The sequence below is a fragment of the Electrophorus electricus genome, chromosome 2 (genome assembly GCF_013358815.1).
Source record: "Electrophorus electricus isolate fEleEle1 chromosome 2, fEleEle1.pri, whole genome shotgun sequence".
NCBI lineage: Eukaryota > Metazoa > Chordata > Actinopteri > Gymnotiformes > Gymnotidae > Electrophorus > Electrophorus electricus.
Window position 1 is genome coordinate 28,131,884 of NC_049536.1, and position 21,253 is coordinate 28,153,136.

At 43.2% G+C, this 21,253-nt stretch overlaps 2 protein-coding genes across 9 annotated transcripts in view; both read right to left on the minus strand.

Moving 5' to 3' along the window:
* Positions 1-381: 381 nt before the first annotated feature.
* hnmt (histamine N-methyltransferase) lies at positions 382-5,655 on the minus strand. 4 transcript variants are annotated; one of them, XM_027022619.2, is made up of 7 exons: positions 5,445-5,654; positions 3,693-3,833; positions 3,496-3,548; positions 3,298-3,405; positions 2,876-3,006; positions 2,376-2,469; positions 382-1,150 (listed from the first exon to the last, which is right to left on the minus strand). In XM_027022619.2, the coding sequence occupies exons 2-7, from the start codon at positions 3,827-3,829 to the stop codon at positions 795-797; spliced, it is 879 nt and encodes a 292-aa protein (XP_026878420.2). In that variant the 5' UTR covers positions 3,830-3,833; positions 5,445-5,654; the 3' UTR covers positions 382-794. The 4 variants fall into 4 exon arrangements, with proteins under 4 accessions (XP_026878420.2, XP_026878411.2, XP_026878429.2 ...); XM_027022610.2 differs by lacking the exon at positions 5,445-5,654 and adding an exon at positions 4,324-4,412; XM_027022628.2 differs by lacking the exon at positions 3,693-3,833 and having other exon boundaries at positions 5,445-5,655.
* Positions 5,656-9,255: 3,600 nt separating this feature from the next.
* thsd7ba (thrombospondin, type I, domain containing 7Ba) overlaps positions 9,256-21,253 on the minus strand; it is a 144,300-nt gene continuing 132,302 nt past the window's right edge. For 3 of the 5 annotated variants that reach the window (XM_035523605.1, XM_035523603.1, XM_035523604.1), the window contains 7 exons: positions 19,227-19,422; positions 17,503-17,676; positions 16,140-16,235; positions 14,719-14,801; positions 13,529-13,721; positions 12,408-12,495; positions 9,256-10,926 (listed from right to left, as the gene is read on the minus strand). In XM_035523605.1, the coding sequence (XP_035379498.1) occupies positions 10,830-10,926; positions 12,408-12,495; positions 13,529-13,721; positions 14,719-14,801; positions 16,140-16,235; positions 17,503-17,676; positions 19,227-19,422 (927 nt within the window). In that variant the 3' untranslated portion in view covers positions 9,256-10,829. Of the gene's footprint in view, positions 11,891-12,407; positions 12,496-13,528; positions 13,722-14,718; positions 14,802-16,139; positions 16,236-17,502; positions 17,677-19,226; positions 19,423-21,253 lie in introns of all 5 variants that reach the window. The other 2 variants (XM_035523607.1, XM_035523606.1) reach the window with 2 other exon arrangements.

The window sequence follows — 21,253 nt, forward strand, 5'->3', positions numbered from 1 at the left end:
CAATGTCCCGAATGAAAAACACTAGTGTTTATAAAGTCACTCTGAAGGGCATTAGCTACACTGTGGTTCTAAAATTACTCTGAAGGGCGTTACCTACACTGTGGTTACAAAGTCACTCTGAAGGACGTTACCTACACTGTGGTTACAGAGTCACTCTGAAGGACGTTACCTACACTGTGGTTACAGAGTCACTCTGAAGGGCTTTACCTATACTGTGGTTACAGAGTCACTCTGAAGGGCTTTACCTACACTGTGGTTACAAAGTCACTCTGAAGGACGTTACCTACACTGTAGCCATCGCTGGTCTGCCTACTTGCACGCATCTGCATTCACATTATGTACCAGGTGTGGTGTGGAAATAAGATTACTGAAGACAATTGCTACAATAGCAGATAGCAGGCATGTTTTAAAATACATTCATATACATTTAAGCATGCACTATTTAACATCAACACATAAATCTCATTTGTATTGGTCCTATGGCTCATGGGAACTTATTGACTGGGCACCCTGAGAAACTGCTGACATTTGCAAAACTGTCCCTGTCTGCCAGTAATGAATATGCACTGAATTTGCAATGTTTGTGAAATACAAAGAAATAGTTTTATGATTTTATTGACAATCATATTTAAGAACTCATAATGCCAAAGACACTGAAGCCATACTGACAAACATCTGATAATTACCGATGTCAAGCTAGCAACAGATTTAGGTGAACTGATGAAATTACCTAAAAAACTATCTCACTAGGTGCACCTTTAAGTCTCTCTGCTGAGTAAATTGAATTCTCTGGGCTATGGACCAAGCAGTAGGGCTTCTAGGTTATTGTTGAATATGATTCTGCCGTCCACCTCCTGGGTGCAGTCTGGGCCTCTGAGCAGGTCCAGCACTCCTGCCCTCAGTTCTGGGGAGGCGTTCTTACTGAAGTCCGGCACTTCAGTCAGGAAGTCCAGCAGCAACTCTCCTTTCTCATCACCAGAAGTGAAACAGCTGGTGATGTCCATTTTGGATGGCAGCTCATGTTTCTGGTAGGGGATCCTTCTGGAGTCCAGCAAGCTCCTGATGTCTCCCATCGTGACACTCTGGCTTATGTCGGTTTTGCCAAACTGGAGCCCGTAAGTCTTCCACAGTTTTGCCCAACTACCTTCTCCTGCAGGGAGCGCAGTGTGGTAGAGAAATTATTATCATGCCTGCTCATGCTACTTCTATGATGGCTTGTCTCCTAAAGCACAGACGTTCCCAGCTCCAGTCCTCTGGACCCACTCTCACGGTCTCAGGATGCTCCAAGGCTTGAGTTTGAAGCCGAGATAATTAGATATTTACCAAGTACTTTGGCCATGTGAGAAATCTGGTATTTCTGCCACCAGGGACATCACTAGAAATCTAAGAATGCAGGGCAAAGCCACCAGGAGAATTCAAAAACTGAAAAAGAACTGTCCATTAACACCTGCCCTAAATGCTGCAGTCGTTTTTAATAACATTACAGGGTTGTTGTATGACAGTAGCACTTCTCCCAGGTGTTGTGCTGATCTTTATCCTGATTGAATTTTAACCAGGATATTGTATACAAAAAAGACAAAGTTCCACTTAGTATATTGTGTATATTGTATATTGTGAATTAGGACCATTAGAATGGCACGGTTGAAAAAGATAGAATGAACGAGAACTATCCACAATTTAAACTAATAATGCATGTCTGTACATCACCAAAATATTACTCATTTCAAATGTCCCATTTTTGCCCCATGCAATATCTGACTCACTAACCAGGGTGTGGCAACACAATTATGAACTTGGTGTGGGAGATCTGGGTTCAACCTTGCAATCAAAGCAAACACTGCCCTCATGTGGTCACGCCAGGAACGTCCATCATAAACTCACTCTTACGACACTGAATGGTAGTTTAAAAAACTACTGCAATCTGTTTTTGGCTCCCACTAGAGTAACCTTCACCTTAACAAGATCAGTTGGCCGGGATACAAACTCCAAGTGATGAAATAAACACAAATTGTACATTAGGATCAAATTAATTCTGTATTGGGTGGCAGCTGGTGGATTACAGCAACAAACCAAAACAGTTCAATTTGAACAATAATCCTGTAAATAATTTGTGTCAATTTTGGATCAAATTATGTGAATTATTCAGTGTAAATAAGCAAATGTATTACATTTTCCCAAAACACTGGGCTGGTGATAGTAGTTTTTTTTATAACAAAAAACCCAAACATTTTAATTGGAAATATAATCCTATACATGCCCAGTGGTAATTTGTCAGTTATTTCCCCTAAATTTCCCTAATAAAGCTACAGGTATCAAAACATAAATATGATTCATTCATCTTTGATTAACTTCATAATGATTAACGGATCATTCACCTGAGACCAGAATGAGGAGGAGTTTGCCGTTCTTCTCCAACAAGCTCTGGAAGAACAAGATCGCAGCTTCTGTGTCCTCCACATAGTACAACGCCTGGAGCCCACCAAGCACAAAACAGGAAGTGATGAAACCAACAAATATTACATCAGGATCAGATTGCCAACATTTCTCAGGGCTGACTAGAGTAGAAGAGAGTGACTGATGCAGGGCTGGTGCTCTCTGGTTGAGCCAATCATCCCAGTTAGTCGTCGATAGAATTAAATGAACCCAGTGGTGTAAGGTTTCATTACCACTTGGAGGGTGGGGAGGTGCGGCCACTGCTCACACCACCCAACCTAACACATTATACATGAGTAATGCGAGAGCAGGAATTATTGGGGGGGGGGGGGCACATCTCTCGCCCCCCAACTACGCCTATGAAGGAAATAATACTGAACAGTGGCCATATGAACACCACAGTGCACCACAGGGAGCATTACTCCACAGCTGATGTAAGAACCTGTATCATGTGGATGAAATCCATCTTCTTCTCAGGGTTCCTTTCTTTCCAGTCCTTCTCCAACTCAGACGTTTTCATGTTGTTCCATGTGAAGGTAACGTGATCAAGGTCTGGAGTCTTCGCCACTAAATCTAAACAAAATGAATATAACAGAATTGATCTGTCTAAGTAAATACAGTCCTACCCTTTGACTGGTCCCCATGCACATGACTTTGCTCTTGCTATTCTACTACTACTACTACTGATCTGGGTACCAATACTGATTGTACTAATAATATACTTCTTTGTTATACTTGTGTACATAACTGTACAATAAAAACAGCATTTTAATCAGCTCATCTGGTGTACTGAATGTCACATTAATTTGGTGGGAGCAAGAACAGAGTGAAGATGATCAAAAATGCTGCAGTGTGAGTCAGTACCCTTATATTTCTGAAGCATATCACTGCTGGGTTCCACCACCTCATTATCCACTTTTGCTCCTGGGTGCTGTAACTGGAGCTGGCGAAGGATCTCCAAGTCGATCTCACCTGGAAATGATATGAGGTGTGTTACGTACCATCAGAATGTGCATAACACAGGTATAAGGGCTGTTATAATGCAGGTATGAAGAGTTGTACCTGAACCACTTCCCACCCCCATCACGTTGAGGGCAGTTTTCCCTTTTACGATACTGCAGTGAGATAGAGAGGGAAGATTAATAGAACAATAATTGTTACGCCACTGTTAACACCAGCAAGTCAACAGTTCACACATTTTATGTTTTTATTACAGGACTCATGTACCTGTCCATTTTCTGTGACACAAGAGCAAGTACCTGGCCAATATTTCCGCGAGAGGTCCATTGATAAATGCCTTAATGCTCTGGTGTTCCGATGAACTATCCAAAAAAACCTGGAATGATTTCATGTATCTGGGATTATCGTCTACCAAACTGGGAAGCGGAGCTGCCATCTTTCTGTAACGCAGTAACACAGGCATGCGCGTGCCCTCTGTAATCACGCGGAACCCACCGCGAGCGCAGCGACTTACGCGCTGGTGCATGCACGCTTGTCAAAGTGGACTAGCTGATGGCGATGTGTGGTCCAGTCATTATTCCTTTTGCAAGGACACACAGGTCAAAGCCTAACTTTGTCTGCTACATAAGAAAGCGCAGAATTCACAAGCTATTGAGTACAAAACAGCATTTATCAACACGTTGGTAAGCGCGCGTCGAGGTCATTCAAGACAAAAGACGAAGCTATGGGTATTGAGATATTTCTCATGTGCACAGGTTAGGTATCTTACTAATTCACTGAAACCAGGAGACTTCGCCATTCTTTATTCAATAGCACAAAATGAAAGCACTGGTCTTCGACGTGAGATTCAGCTAAACGCACATTTAAATTTACGACATCTTTGATTTATCGATTTGATTTTACGACATAACACAAGGAATTAGGACTTACGTCTGCCTGTCGTGAGTGATCAAAGTGAACGGTAAGCAGAGTGGTGGAAAACAAGGTCTCTATAAGACCTACCCCTCCCAACCCTTAAAGTCCCAGTCCCCACGCAAACAGAGGGTCTAAATAAGACCTACCCCTCCCAACCCTTAAAAGACCCAGTCCCCATGCAAACAGAAGGTCTATATAAGACCTACCCCTCCCAACCCTTAAAAGTCCCAGTCCCCATGCAAACAGAAGGTCTATATAAGACCTACCCCTCACAACCATTAAAAGTCCCAGTCCCCATGCAAACAGTTTGATCCATTCTGCTGATTTAGAACAGAATTTGTGTTAACCTCCCCGAATACTCACTTTGCACAAAGTTTCAGTCTGTAACCTAACATGTTAGCTCATAGGTGTATGTAATCTATAACTTGCGTCTTTAAACATATCGTAATATCCCTTTGCGCTATCAAACGACAACCACTCTGCACCCCCCACCAATCTGTATTTTTTAATGTAAAGAACCTTCCAGACACGTTTCAGTGCTGTTTTGAACCATAATAGCCCTGCACATACAGCTAAACAAATGTGCATTCTTATTTGATTCTTTGTCTAGAATTGCAATTACAATCAAGAAGGTTTTAGGAACTTTTGTGTGTGTGTGAACTGCACAGAACCGTACACAACTGTGCACTCTGATATGATTTTATAAACGACCCACAATATATGCTGCTCGTTCATACAGATTCATACTAAAAGTGTTCAGGTGCCCAGGTAGAGCCCAAAGACAAATCAGACATTAATACAGAGACAACAATCTGATAACAACGTGAGAATGTGTTTAAACAATCTGACAACATGACAACAATGTGTTAAAATGTTTATTTTGTGATAAAGGAGGATTTTATAATAATAACTGCTACTACTACTACTACTACTACTACTACTACTACTACTACTACTACTAATGTTCATTAATGTAGCACATAAAGCTTACATATGGTTTAATCTTGATAATATTTAAGTCAGAATTTAGAATAGACCTTTAGAAAGGAGAATGAACATTTTTGTTGTTAATTTGTTTCATGACATTTGTGTTTATCACTAAGTGACTGGTGTGAATGAGAGTGGTCCTGTCTCACCACATGTGCAGGAATGTTTTCTTCCAGAGAGCAAAGTGCAGCGTTGACTTGGCTTTTTGTTTAACACGTGAGGTAGATGGAAGCTTCTTGTTCACCTGAATCCAGGACATGGTGATTCTGTCCTGAAGAACCATGCACCATCCTGCAGAACCGCGTCAGTACGCCAATTTCAATCGCTATCGAAAAGGCAAGAATGATAAGATACGGCTTGATGTATAAGGGGGAGTTCACGAGTACTACTAGGGCTTACAGTAACTAAAGGTCAAGGGTCAGACAGAGCTTATCTTTCTGTAAATCATCACATGCACAGGACATTTCAGAGATAAATGATCAACTGGCAAACCTGTAGGCCAGACTAACAAACCTCAGAAATGTTTGGTAATGCACAACCAAATCTCCATAGCTTCACTGAAGGCTATACCTATGTCTACAGTTTCCATATGTCTAAAGTTTAGAGTGCTCCAAAAATAGCTGCAGTAGGCTATTGTAGATGCAGGTTTCCTTATTTAAACATTCAGTCTGAGTTTATAAACATTTTTTAAGTAACCATAGTAGATTTTTAATTAAAACTTGAATGGGTGAATGGATTTATGTGATCCTCAGTCAGTGTGAATCTACTCAGTTGAGACACATTTGCCACAGGCTATGTCAGTCCGAACGGGAAAAAACCTCTTTGAGTACTGGAGCTTTGATATGAAATTCTAGTCCTCACTTCCTCTATTTAAACAATGAAACAGAAGCCTTTAGGAATTCCACACACCTGCCTTTGACCTGCTGCTGTTTCCCTGAAGGTCTGCTAAATACTCACACAGCAGTATTCACAGCCAGTCCGGCAATACCACACTTTCTATAAATCAGTTGGCCAGTAAGAAGTGATAAATCAGGATTAGAGGAAGAGTGGGGATTTGGCAGGCTGCGTGTGGAAGGACGTGTGAAACCCAGTCCATGTGTGGAGGAGCTTAAACAGCCAAACAGGCCGTGATGAGATCGCTCCATTCACACCCGGCTCATCTGGGTCTTGGTGACAAAATGTCTTAAATTCTCACCATGTTCAAAGGAACATGAAATGCTTAATAAAAAGGATCTGATTAAATAAAAGAGCGCAGAGGTTCCCCTTTGCTGAAGAACCAGTGGGCGTTAGAAAAGCTGAATGCACTGGGCATGCGCGGATTACAGCAGCACCTACAGAAAAACAGACAAGAAAAGAGACAAGTTATAAAGAGCATTCAGTCTTTCCATACCCACATCCTTTTAACAAGTAGATTTTTGAGTGTCCATCGAAGGTTACGACTTTGGGTAGTTATTAAGGCCATAACAAGCGTGTGTGATGAATGGCTAACCAAACGTATGTGGAAGACGCAAGAAACCACAGGCGACACCACAGTATTTAAAAAAGGGCAGTTTATGCACAGTTCATAAATATTTGGACAGTGTTGTGATTTTTAAAATTCCTTTAGCTCTGTTCTCTATTTGAAGTGCATTTGAAGTGAAATGGTAAATGATTTGTTAAAGTGCAAATTCTCTATAACTCCAGATCATTCCTTCCCATATTAGGTGAACTAATGCAGGAATTACAGTCTTTTTTATACATAGTCCCAATTTATGAGAGCAGTGGTAATTGGACAGTCATTGGCTACACAGTTATCTCTCGGTCAGCTGTATGTTGTCACATCATTTGTTCAAACAAAAGAGCTAGGGCTAAAAAAATTCTAGAGTCAATTCTAGATGTTGCATTTGCCTCTGGTGTTTGCTGCTGTTTTCTCTCCAGCTGAAAATCAAGATGTCTTGACCTCTGGTCAAAGCTCTTTACACAAATATGTCAACCTAATTGAACAAGGTAATTCCAGTTTACTCTTCCTGATTTAGGCGCATAAGATTAAGAATACGCACCTGCTGGGTTTGGTCAGGCATCCCCAGTTTCCCTGCAGCGAGACAAGAGCCATCACGTGTTATTCTCCAAAAGCTTTAGTAGCTCACCTGGTAGTGCAGGTAGATGAAGGTGCTAAGGGAACCACACCAACCCTCCCCACACACACACACACACCCCGTCACACTGACAAAGATGCACGTTGCTCTGGTGAAGAGCGAAGAGCGTCTCAAACACTCGCAGTGTAAAAAGGAGTAGTAAGAAGACTTGAAACGAGTGTGACAGTTTTGTTAAAAGTTCATTCACCTCACACTTGACACAGACAACATTCAGCCTGCCAAAAAAGCAGGACATCACAAGGCCGAAGAGAGAAACCCGAAACAGAGACAAAACATTTATGTGAAAATTGGCTAGTTAGATTAGCTGCAAGACAGGTCAGTTTATGAACTGGAAAGTCAAGGTCCCCAGAAGCAGGCGACTGAGGATTAGTCTAAACCCTGTTTCATTTGATTTCAAAAAGTGCATCACTGTGCAAATCAGGGTGGAGTCTAGACCCAGTTTAATGGAGCATGTTCCCCAGTAAAATGTTTCCATGCAGGGGGTGGGGGGTGGTTCAAATGTCAATATGAAGGGTTTTATGTTTTAACCTGGATTTTTGAGCAGAACTACATGACACAAACATTAGTATCACTCAAATACAGATACTGCTTTTCCCTTGGTTCTCTGTTCACTATACAGAGCTAGCGTTAGAAATTGACCTATGCTAGAATTTCAAAGCAAGTCAGCCAAACAGGAGATAAGGTAATGATAACGCATGTGAAGGTTAGCCCTTATAACCATTTAACCTGCCATAAACACATATTAGACCACTAAAGCAAAGGCATTACCTACTTAAGTTAACAAATGCATCGGTTATGTTAGCAAAAGGTGGCACTGCTAATTCAATAGCATTAGAAATGTAATCAGTAACCTGCTTCTTTTGCAAGCTTGTGACAAGCATGAACTAATGATGCAAAAGCAAACCAGACCACTCACATGTAGTTTTACGTCTCAAAAGAATCACTTCACATGTACATGTCACAACATTATTCAAATGAAACGTAACTATGACACAAAACTTTTCTGGTGACAGAAGTGAGAGCAGTTAACAAATGATCAGAGAGCAGGAGTGTGAAGAACAGAGAGAAAGTGTGAAAACATGCACAAGGAGCGAGAGAGAGAAAGAGAGAGAGAGAGGGATGGAGAGAGTGAGAGAGAGAGAGAGAGAAGGTGTTGAGATAGATAGATAGATAGATAGATAGATAGATAGATAGATAGATAGATAGATAGAGAGAGGGTGTTGAGATAGATAGATAGATAGATAGATAGATAGATAGATAGATAGATAGATAGATAGATAGATAGATAGATAGATAGATAGATAGATAGATAGATAGAGGGTGTTGAGATAGATAGATAGATAGATAGATAGATAGATAGATAGATAGATAGATAGATAGATAGATAGATAGATAGATAGATAGATAGATAGAGAGAGGGTGTTGAGATAGATAGATAGATAGATAGAGAGAGAGAGGGTGTTGAGATAGATAGATAGATAGAGAGAGAGAGAGGGTGTTGAGATAGATAGATAGATAGATAGATAGAGAGAGAGAGAGAGAGAGAGAGGGTGTTGAGATAGAGAGAGAGAGAGAGAGAGAGAGAGAGAGAGAGAGAGAGTAAAACACAGAAAGAAGTGAATGAACTGAACAGGGAGAAGGAGTGGTGCTTTATTTAAAAATAAAGTTAAACACAATTCTGCCCCTTTGACTGACTGGCAAGATAAAGGGGACAAACTGTGACCTCCTAATTCTGTGTTTGACCCTGTACAACAGGAAGGCTAGAAACACCCCTGGTGCAAATACTTTCTTTGTGATTCTTGCCACACCCAAATAACGGCAAGGTCCAGCTTTAACTCACAGAGTATCACAATTTATTAATACTTTTGTTCCACTCATCAAGTACACATAGAACAGAAACTACAATGTAAACAGAAAAATCCAGTGTTTTCCAGGTGACTGTATATTTTGCAGATAATCTAAACTCTACAGAAGAGGCCACAAAAACAGTTTTATTCAGTGTGACGTTCAAACGTCCATTAAAACACTGAAGGATCAGTTGAAGGATAAAAACGGCAAGGCCACTTTAGGAATAATCCAAGATATTTTTTGACCAAAATGAATCAAGCATGCACACCTACAACTGGGTCCCAATAAAGATACTGCCATTTCCCCAAGGTTTGTGCTGTGGTTTAAAAACAAACCCCAAAACAAATGTCTTTACATCGATCAAAGGCTGTACAATGTCTGAGGTACTTTTAGCGGTGAATTAATTCACAAATGGGCCCAAAGTCTGAACTAACTGTAACAGCAGTTAAACTAAAAGACTTTATTCAGATGAAGGTTGTATTTAAATGTTTTCACATCTTGCTTGCTTGAGGCTATATCAGTGCCTCGATCATGTGATGTGTCACATGTCTGGTCAGAGTAGACAAAGTAAACAAAGAATGGTAGCGGGAATCATCAAAAACTAATATACCGGGATTTCCAGCTATGTGCTTAGTCTCTGAAGTCCTACTGAACTGAGAGGATTCATGGATGGATATCCATGAGCTGCCTCAGGTGGGATTCAGGGAGGAGCTCTGTGCTCATTTGGTCTGCGTTATTTTCAAGTCCAGTTCAACACCTACCACCTCTGTGATGTACTCACCTGTATCGAATACTCCACCAACATGACTGAAACAAATATATACACCATGAAGGACAAGCGATAATGCTGTGCCATAGAGGTGTGTGTGTGTGTACATAAACATGGCCATACCGATGCTTCTTGGAGGCAAAGAGTTCGTGAAGCAAGACTGCCCTCTACTGGCCATGCGTTTGGTCATTTTTTCTGGAGTAGGGCGTTGTATTTTTCTATATTTAATAAACACAGGATGTAAATGTTTAAGGAAGCATGGGGCACATCTAGAGCACATGCGACGCTCAGGGGACGGGAGCATTTCAGCTGTCTGTTCGGAACAATCAGTCATGAGCAAATTAAAATGCTAGAACTATCTTCTGCTTTGCACTCCTGATCTACAGCTGCGTAACACATGGACACAAACATGCTGGCTGTTAGGGTTTATGAGAGAACTGTCTCCTAGGTTGCAGGGAGTATAGACAAACATAACTGGTACATCAGTGTAATAAAAAGTGTGAACATTAGGGCTGAAAACATGGCCCAAAAGGCAAGTGTTACTATACTGGGCAAAGGGATTTGAGAACCATTTTAAAATATGGACAGATGGGAAATGAGTCAGTTAAACCTCATTAATTGAAATGAGGTAGTCCAGGTGTTTGTGGACAGCTCCCCTTCCATTAAAAACCCCAATCAAACACATACGCCAAGCCCTACAGAGACTTCCAGACTGTGCTCTGTGCTAAGCCGAATGGTCCATGTGCTGTCAGATCCACTCAGTACGTCAGATCCAATCAGACTCATGCAGACACCTCTTCCTTAGTGTCATTCTCTTTAACCGCGCCATTACTGTACAGAGGCACCAAACAGTGGGCCTGGGGCAGACAGGAACAGCACCTGTGGGTCAAAGGTTAAAAGTCAAACAAAGACTTGCAGACTGATACCACGGGCTCATCCCCGGTGAGACCAGTCACCCGGTCAGAGTTTGTGACAACAGTCAGACCTGCATGTACACACATTCATGTGGCATTACCCATGACAACAGTTCACAAACAGTTTGAAAATAAATAAATAAATAAAAGAATGGTAAAGCACTAATATAGTGCATAACATCTGTGGATTTATTCTCAACTTTCATGAAAAAAGTCAGTTTGGTCTTTTGTGCAATGTACACAGAGAGGAGTCACTCTGAATGTCCTTCCTGTGTCTTCCTTTTACCTGTCCTGTGTCTCATTTGTAGAAAATTCAACACAGAAAGTGTCAGAGAGCCTTGGCCCATGGAATGTCATTTGCCATGTCTCGGAACGTCTTTGAATATCATGGAATAACACAAAGATATTGGTTCCACACACTTCACTCTGGTGGTAATGTAAACCAAACTGTCCAAACAAGTTCCAAAAGGTTAGCGCTTCCTGTCGACATCCGTGTGAGCTGGCTAAGCTGTGGCTTCTCTTTGGATCCTTCCAACTCTTTTCAGTTCCTCCACACTCTCCCCAGATCCTCCCAACTCTCTCCGGATCCTCGACACACTCTTTAGATCCTCCCAACTCTCTCCGGATCCTCCACACTCTCTCTGGATCCTCCCAACTCTCTCCGGATCCTCCACACTCTCTCTGGATCCTCCCAACTCTCTCCGGATCCACCATACTCTCTCCGGATGTTCCTGACAGTTTTGTGGGAATGCAAAGGTGTGCTGGGATGGTATGAAAGCTCTCTCTAGTTCAGTGGGTGTCTGGGTGGCCCACTTTCCGGGGGTTCTGTTCCTTAAAATGCAAATCACATATCCACATCTCCATCATAGGCCAGCGCCAGAGCCTTCTGAGGAGGAGATAGTTTTTTATTCTGCTTTGCTGGCCTGCTGCTGGAAAACAACATGAGTAAACCAGGGAATGAAAACGGACACAGACGCTTTTCGGCACATCTTCACCATTTACCACTTCTGAGAACTAGAGAACTGATCTGGAATCAGTTTCCCAGTCCATGCCCCAATGCTTAATGACATGGAGTGGATCCCAGCTGAGCTCTCTTAATCTCAGACACACAATAAATGTGGATCTCTTAGATTCCATCTGCGGACTCTGTTGTGCCACTGGGTGGCAGTAATGTGCTGTGTTTCAAACTAAGCTGAGCCTGCCACTTCACAGCCAAAACCACTGGCGCATGCAGCTAGCAGGGTAATTTTGGACATACCCCCTAACCACCCCCACCCGCCAACTACATCATCAAATCAGACATGAGTGCTGTTAGCATCCTTACTAGCCTTTGCGTTTATACTTGTCTTCAGTTCAGAGCAAAGCCACACGGGCAGGTATCAAACACTGGCAGGCGTGCTGTGTTTTCCACATTATGACACATTTACAGGAGGATGTTATACATACCACAACAGGAAGGACATGGCGATGATGAAGAGGATGAGGAGGAAGCCTCCAGCTGTGGCCCCATACACCCACATCTTTATCCTCCCATCTGTGCCAACACAAACCATAGGGCCCCCGTAAGGCTGGCACGTAGTAACCATAAGGCTCAAATTCTTTTTCTGACTTTAATTTGCAGACTGCACCATTTTAGTTTAAAGCTAAAGGCAGTTTCATTGAAAACCTGCCTGTGACTCAAAATTGATCTTTCTGAATTCAAAGTGAATGGGATGGTTTCTTTTTTGATGTGACGGTGGGTGAAGGAAGAGCTCTGATCATGTCCGATCGCAGTAATATCCTGCACTGTATTTCAAGGGTGATACATATTAATTCAGTGCAGTTCTATTAAAAGGCAGATAAATTAAACAAAATTCATTTAGTGTTTTATTTATTTATTTTACAGCAGATAGAAACCCAAGTCTACCAGTGTTGTGGAGGGCACTGTGAGAGGGTCTAAGGACAAACGTTTGTGAGGAGTGTGATGGTGGGGCCCCTGGATGAGGCCGACCGAGGCCAACTCTCAGTTCAACTCACCTTTCAACACAAAGTCACAGCTCTGACAGAGCAGGACCGGGGCTCTTCCGGGCCTCGCTCTGAGTCACAGCTCTGACAGAACAGGACCGGAGCTCTTTTGGGCGTCGCTCTGGGCCCCTCCCTCCGCTCTGAACTCGGACTAATGTTTGCTCGACACCGCCAGTGTTTTGGAAAGGATTACATGCTTCCAGCTCAGAGAGTTGAACAAACGTGAGAAAGGTGGTGTGCTGTAGCTAGAGCGCTGAACAGTAAATTTGGATGTAATCAGGACTGGCCTGAAGCTGTGGCCGAAACAGCTCATAGAAATCACAGCGTAATTAACCTGCGGCAGAGAGACGCCTCTCACCTTTCCTACTCGTTTCTTGCGGCACGTCCGCTAGGCCTAAACGTCGGCTCCTAATTAAACCGTGTGATGTATCAGCACCTCCTCTGGACCCCCATAAAGGCTGTGAGCTCATCTGCTGTAACTCAAAGGCCCCAGCCAATGGCACGCAGCCAACACAGCGAATCCCCACGACAACGGCACTACTCCTCATTTGCATGTCAAATACCTGGGCTAAGGGCCTGCAGGGACCACTCGCCAAAGAAGTCCTGGATCTGCGAGGGGCCTGGCTTCTGCCTCCCTGTGCTGGTCTTCACATCCGCCTTCCTGTGATCGCCACCGGGGGTCTTGGTGCAGTAGTCCAGGAAGCCGTGCGTGGTCATCACCTCTGTGTATCCCCTCTCACAGCCACACACACCGCTCTGCAAAGGACACGGGTGTCGAAGGCAAGTCAGCACCCGTGAGGGACTCTCCGCAGGGCTGAACACACACACACGTATACCAGATATCGCCTGCATGTTCACACTTATCACTCATGTGTTTGTGTAGAACAGACTGTAAGAAGTCCATGAATTTAGCTATCGTCCTTAAAACGCACTGTATTTGTGGTTATTAAAATCTGACGCACAGGTGCTTACACACACACACACATACACACAGCGCTGTAGGATTCACATAGAAGGATATAACAGCTTGCATATATAATGATATTAATATGGTTGAAACTGAAGAACAGATACGCAAAGTCCATGTAGACTGCCTGACAGGGATCAGTACTCCAACCTTACTCTTTGGTTTAAATACAACCATTACCCATCACTTCATAAGACTTGTTTCAGAAGATCCATTTCTCATTTCCAGAAAAAGGGCTCTCCGTCTACAATTTTTATTTATTTAATTTTATTCTATTCTGCTGGACTGAACCAAAATTCCACAATATGAACCAGTGGAAATGTTAGATTGATAAACTCAGTGTCTGACAAATTCCACAGTGTCTGATAAACTCCACAGTCTCTCCCTGATAAACTCCACAGTGTCTGATAAACTTCACAGTGTCTGATAATGGAGGCCAGAAGCACACGCCTGACCTGTAATAACCTCTGAATGCACACATGCTCTCTCTTTCTCTGGAGTTTTGGCTCCTTTGCACAATAATGCAAATTCATCCACCCCTAAATCATCCCCTTAATCATAATAATAATACATTTTGATCTGATACTTCAGACACACGGTATTATTATACAAAGGGAATTCAATTAAAACAATAAAAAAACAAAACAAAACAACAACAATGAAAATAAATAAAGAAACCCCACACACACTCTAAAGGAGGGTTAATCATTTTGTTTCTTTGAGCCTCCTGGTGTGAAATGCATGTGGTTGTATTTACAGATGTGGTGGTGAGGCAGGAACCCTCACCTGCTTGCACTGGGAGAAGGGTTTGGTGCAGGGCGGATGGCAGTGCCGCACGCCTGCAGGCCTGTTGATCTCGAAGCATCCTCCTGTCAGCAGGACACAACAACAAAAACAACAATAACCGCTGCCATAGTTACGGCCGTTTGGCACAGAGATTGAAGCATTCTACAAGCAATGATAAAAGTGCGGGAAACGTGAAACGTCATTTGCTACGTCTAAACGTTTCCCTTTCCCTGGCCCTGAGATTCCTTGCTTCTAATCCACAAGCCCCTGCTCTCTCCATGCCCCTGGTCACTTTGTGGAGGTGCTAGTGGCTCTTTTTTTTTTTTAATAACATTTGTATGGCTCATGGAGGTAAAACGCCATGTTTTATGGATGACGGCAGCAGTGTGAGAAGGGAGTCTCAGAACTCTGATTGGACTCCTTTAACACTCTGCCTTGATCTGAAGTCATCAGAGGAGCTCAAACAGAAAACAAACCATGGAACTGCAAAAAAAACCCAAACACGTGACCCACATAAAAAAAAAAACCATGTGAACCACATAAAAACCCATGCGAACTTTATAAAAAACAAACACACGTGAGCTGCATAGAAAACCATGTGAGTTGCGTAAAAAAACATGTTAACTACATGTAAAACCACGAGAACCACATAAAAACCCACGTGACCTGCATATGAAGCAACGTGAGCTGTCTTAAAAAGGAGTGAACTGCACCAGAAAGCACGTGACCTGCATGAAACCCTGGTTTTTAGATTGAGAGGCTCTGCCTGACGCTGTAGGTACTCGAGCAGTAGTTGCAACAGCCCACAGAGCCTTACGTCATACTACCACTTAACCAAAGATTACTGCAACGCCGCACAGGTGGTGCTGAACCGCCGCTCCCTCGATGAACGTTCCACTCAGTCGTGTACGGAAATCATCTCTGTGATGGCTTTAAAGTTCCTTCCTCCCTCTGAACTGAAGGGTTGGTGATTGAAAGCGGAGAGTCTTTCTTTATTATTCTTTCTTTCTTTATTCGTGTCTTTGGATGCAGCGCCCCTGGACAGGTGTCAGTGGTGGAAGTAACGCGAGATAAATGTTCAATAAGCAAAGGAGACAGAAGGTGAACCACTATGGTGTCAGTGTGCTCTGGTCTTCTCAGGGGTGCATGTGACACAGGTCATAGCTTCACTGATCAGGACCAAGCCTCCCAGCAGACAGGTCAGGGGAGGCAATGAAAGGGTTAATGAACCACGCCAAGCATTTGTAGTCATGCAGTGCCATTCAGACTACAGCAGGGCAGCAGGCGAGAAGTCTCCTCCCACGCCCACGTGAGCAGTCAGTGATGAAGCGCACGTGAGCATGAGCAACGGCCCAGCCCATGCCCTTCATGTGCGCACAGCTGGAGGACGCGTGTCCCGCGTGTCAGCATGGGGATGGTACCTGTGACGTTGACCCCGTCTGAGCGCTGACACCACACGCTCCTCTCATTGTTGTTCCATGTGCTGGTCCGCCACTCATAGCTGTGACACTTCCCTCCTACAGCAAGCAGAGAGGTACAAACTTAACAGCTCTATTAGCTTATAGCACTGCACATACACTTTGACACAGATGTCTGAGCTCCACTTCAACACACACACACACACACCCCCACACACAACAAACATACAACATTGATAATTTTTTCAAATTGTTATTTTACAAGCATCACCCAGACTCCAATAGCAGAAGAATTCTGATGTGCAACGGACATTGTGGAACTGACTGGGATCACATACTGTGGCACAGATTTTCTAGAGGTTTGGCTCACCAGGTATGCGTGTGTGTGTGTTTGTACGTGTCAAGTGTGTGTATACATATGTGTATGTGTTGTGTATGTTTTCATGTGTGTGTATTCGTTTGCACGCTTGTGTGTCTTCGCGCGCGTGCGTGTGTGTGTGTGTATAGGCATGTGTGCATGTGTTTGTGTGTGCACACATGTGTGCATGTGTGTGTGCTCGTGTGTGTGTGCACACGTGTGTGTGTGCACGTGTGCACGCAAATGTGTGTATAGGCATGCGTCTGTGTGTGTATGTGCGTGCGCATGTGTGTGTGAGTGTGCATGTGTATGTAGGCATGTGTGTGTGTGTGTGTGCGCATGCGCATGTGTGTGTGCGTTTGTGTGCGCATGTGTGTGTGCGCGTTTGTGTGTATGTATGTATCGGTGTGTGTGTGTGTGTGTGTGTGCGTGTGCATGTATGTGTTAGTGCGCATGTGTATATAGGCATGCGTGTGTGTGTGTGCATGTGCATGTGTGTGTGTGCGTGTGCGTGCATGTGTGTATAGGCATGCAGGTGTGTGTGCGTGTGCGTGCGCGTGCATGTGTGTATAGGCATGCCTCTGTGTGGGTGCGTGTGTGTGTGCGTGTATGTGTGAGTGTGCATGTGTATATAGGCGTGTGTGTGTGTGTGTGTGTGTGTGTGCGTGTGTGTGTGTGCGCACATGTGTGCACGCGAATGTGTGTATAGGCATGCGTGTGTGTGTGTGCGCATGTGTGTCTGTGTGTGCCTGTGTGCGCGTGTGTGTGTGTGCCCGCATGTGTGTATAGGTATGTGTGTGTGTGTGTGTGCGCGCGCGTGTGTGTGTGTGCGCGCGTGTGTGCATGCGAATGTGTGTATAGGCATGCGTGTGTGTGTGCGTGCGTGCGTGCGTGCGCGCGTGTGTGCGCGCATGTGTGTATAGCCATGTGTGTGTGTGTGTGTGTGTGTGTGTGTGTGTGTGTGTGTGCGCGCATGTGTGTATAGGCATGTGTGTGTGTGTGTATTACCTTTACAGGGCCGTGTTTCAAACACCTGCTGTGGGCAGCTCTCCTGGTTCTCCACTGTCTGGATGATGACCGCCTGAGACCGAGCCTGATGTCCCTCAGCCTCAAAGCTCCGCCCCTCCAGACACGTCAGCTGACACGAGCTCCATGACGACCACTCGGTCAGGTGACAGTCGCCTGCAATAGAAGTATCATCATATAATAACACTAAAGCACAGAATCAGAATGTTACAGTTACAGTAAGTAGCATCAACTAACACTCTAATAGTGCCTCAAAAATGTTTCATCAACCCCAAATTAACCTTCTAATAACAATAATATTTCTTCGAAACCGAGAGATCTTGAATGATAAGGGTCTTAAAGCAGCACCCTCCCTGCCCACGCACACACGTACGCACCCTGTCAATCTTCCACTCCAATTCTCCAGCTTTTCATTCTTTCTCTCTCTCTCTCTCTCTCTCTCTCTCTCTCTCTCTCTCTCTCTCTCTCTCTCTTTCTCTCTTACACTTGATCATGTTCTCACTCACTCTCTGTTTCACATGTCCTGTGAACATCCCTGCTCCAGCTGAGATAACCTCAGCTCCACATGTGGAAGACCTTGTGTTGGGCAGTGAGAGGACCAGAACAGGCCCAGTTAAGGCTTCCAAACGAGAGCAGTGTGTGTACAACGCACGCTCACACTAACAAAGCACTGCAGTACGGAACAGTGAAAGCCATGACACTCTGTGCTGTTTATAACAAAAAGAACCACATCTTTGTATTTTCTGAAGTGCAAAATGCTGCTTCTATTGACATTCTTCAGGATATGGTTAATCTCTCAAAGCTTTTACTTACACCACAATACAAAAACAACATAAATCAATCTTACTCTCTGACTTTTGATGTGAGCTAAAATCCTGGTGGTGTTTGTGCTTTAGTGTATGTGAACAGGTGTTGGTGCAGGGTTAGTGTATCTGGGCAGGTTTTGTTACTGCAGGGTTAGTGTACCTGGGCAGGTGTTGTAGGGTTAGTGTACCTGGGCAGGTGTTGTTGGTGCAGGGTTAGTGTACATGAGCAGGAGTTGTAGGTTTAGTGTACCTGGGCAGGTGTTGTTGCTGCAGTGTTAGTGTATCTGGGCAGGTGTTGTTGGTGCAGGGCTAGTGTACCTGGGCAGGTGTTGTTGGTGCAGGGTTAGTGTACCTGGGCAGGTGTTGTTGGTGAAGGGTTAGTATACATGGGCAGGTGTTGTAGGGTTAGTGTACCTGGGCAGGTGTTGTTTCTGCAGGGTTAGTGTACCTGGGCAGGTGTTGTTGGTGCAGGGTTAGTGTACATGGGCAGGTGTTGTAGGTTTAGTGTACCTGGGCAGGTGTTGTTGCTGCAGAGTTAGTGTATCTGGGCAGGTGTTGTTGGTGCAGGGTTAGTGTACCTGGGCAGGTGTTGTTGGTGCAGGGTTAGTGTACCTGGGCAGGTGTTGTTGGTGCAGGGTTAGTGTACATGGGCAGGTGTTGTAGGGTTAGTGTACCTGGGCAGGTGTTGTTTCTGCAGGGTTAGTGTACCTGGGCAGGTGTTGTTTCTGCAGGGTTAGTGTACCTGGGCAGGTGTTGTTGGTGCAGGGTTAGTATACATGGGCAGGTGTTGTAGGGTTAGTGTACCTGGGCAGGTGTTGTTTCTGCAGGGTTAGTGTACCTGGGCAGGTGTTGTAGGGTTAGTGTACCTGGGCAGGTGTTGTTTCTGCAGGGTTAGTGTACCTGGGCAGGGAAGGAAGCACAGCTGTTGTAGCTCCTGCTCACTCTCTCTCTGGAGCCGCTCACCACATCGCTCCTCCTCCACTGTGAGGGGCGGGCCGGGGGCATCTGGCCTCGGGCCTGGTGACTCGGGCCAGTGGCCCCAGTGCACAATGCATGACAGGTTCCTCTCTCTCACCCCCTCACCACATTCAGCACCCTGTACACAGGGGGCCGGGAATTACAGTCCAGCAGAAAAAACAGCATTAACAACATGCTGTGGAACACAGGCCAGGAAGCAGCCCATGGGAATTCTACAGATTTTCCACTCTACAGAGCATGAAACAGGAAGAGCCATGAAGAGCCATAGCATACAACATGCCACATCTGTGCCCAGTGAATGGACACTCATCCATCTTTTTGTTTTAGTATGCTAAAGGAAATAATAAATCACACTGTTTTGTTTTAGTATGTTAAACACACTGATAAATCACACTGTTTTGTTTTAGCATGTTAAACACAGTGATAAATCACAGTTTTGTTTTAGTATGTTAAAGGCAATGATAAATCACACTGTTTTGTTTTAGTATGTTAAAACACTGATAAATCACACTGTTTTGTTTTAGTATGTTAAACACAGTGATAAATCACAGTTTTGTTTTAGTATGTTAAAGGAAATGATAAATCACACTGTTTTGTTTTAGTATGTTAAAACACTGATAAATCACAGTTTTGTTTTAGTATTTTAAACACGGTGATAAATCACACTGTTTTGTTTTAGTATGATAAGGAAATGATAAATCACAGTTTTGTTTTAGTATGTTAAACACACTGATAAATCACAGTGTTTTGTTTTGGTATGTTAAACACAGTGATAAATCACACTTGTCTTAGTATGATAAGGAAATGATAAATCACACTGTTTTGTTTTAGTATGTTAAACACAGTGATAAATCACAGTTTTGTTTTAGTATGTTAAAGGAAATGATAAATCACACTGTTTTGTTTTAGTATGTTAAAACACTGATAAATCACAGTTTTGTTTTAGTATTTTAAACACGGTGATAAATCACACTGTTTTGTTTTAGTATGATAAGGAAATGATAAATCACAGTTTTGTTTTAGTATGTTAAACACACTGATAAATCACAGTGTTTTGTTTTGGTATGTTAAACACAGTGATAAATCACACTTGTCTTAGTATGATAAGGAAATGATAAATCACACTGTTTTGTTTTAGTATGTTAAACACAGTGATAAATCACAGTTTTGTTTTAGTATGTTAAAGGAAATGATAAATCACACTGTTTTGTTTTAGTATGTTAAAACACTGATAAATCACAGTTTTGTTTTAGTATTTTAAACACGGTGATAAATCACACTGTTTTGTTTTAGTATGATAAGGAAATGATAAATCACAGTTTTGTTTTAGTATGTTAAACACACTGATAAATCACAGTGTTTTGTTTTGGTATGTTAAACACAGTGATAAATCACACTTGTCTTAGTATGATAAGGAAATGATAAATCACACTGTTTTGTTTTAGTATGTTAAACACACTGATAAATCACAGTGTTTTGTTTTGGTATGTTAAACACAGTGATAAATCACACTTGTTTTAGGAATGTTAAAGACAGTGATAAATCACACTGTTTTGTTTTAGTATGTTAAAACACTGATAAAGCACACTGTTTTGTTTTAGTATGTTAAACACAGTGATAAATCATACTTGTTTTAGGATGTTAAAGACAGGGATAAATCACACTGTTTTGTTTTAGTATGTTAAAAACAGCGATAAATCAGTGTGAAGTCCCCGGACTGAGAGTGAGAGCCCGGAGGAGCAATGGAAGTCCCTGGACTGTTCGCTCTGTTAAACACATGACTGGAGCTACTGCACCGTACATCAAACCCCCAGCAGGCTCACATCCCAATGACCCAGAGTCCCTCACCTGGGACCCCATGTATGCACACACCTTTTCCAAATAGAAATAAAATGCGGTAAAATGGCCGCCCTGGCAGACAGACTGAGCACTCTACTCTCTGCAGCATG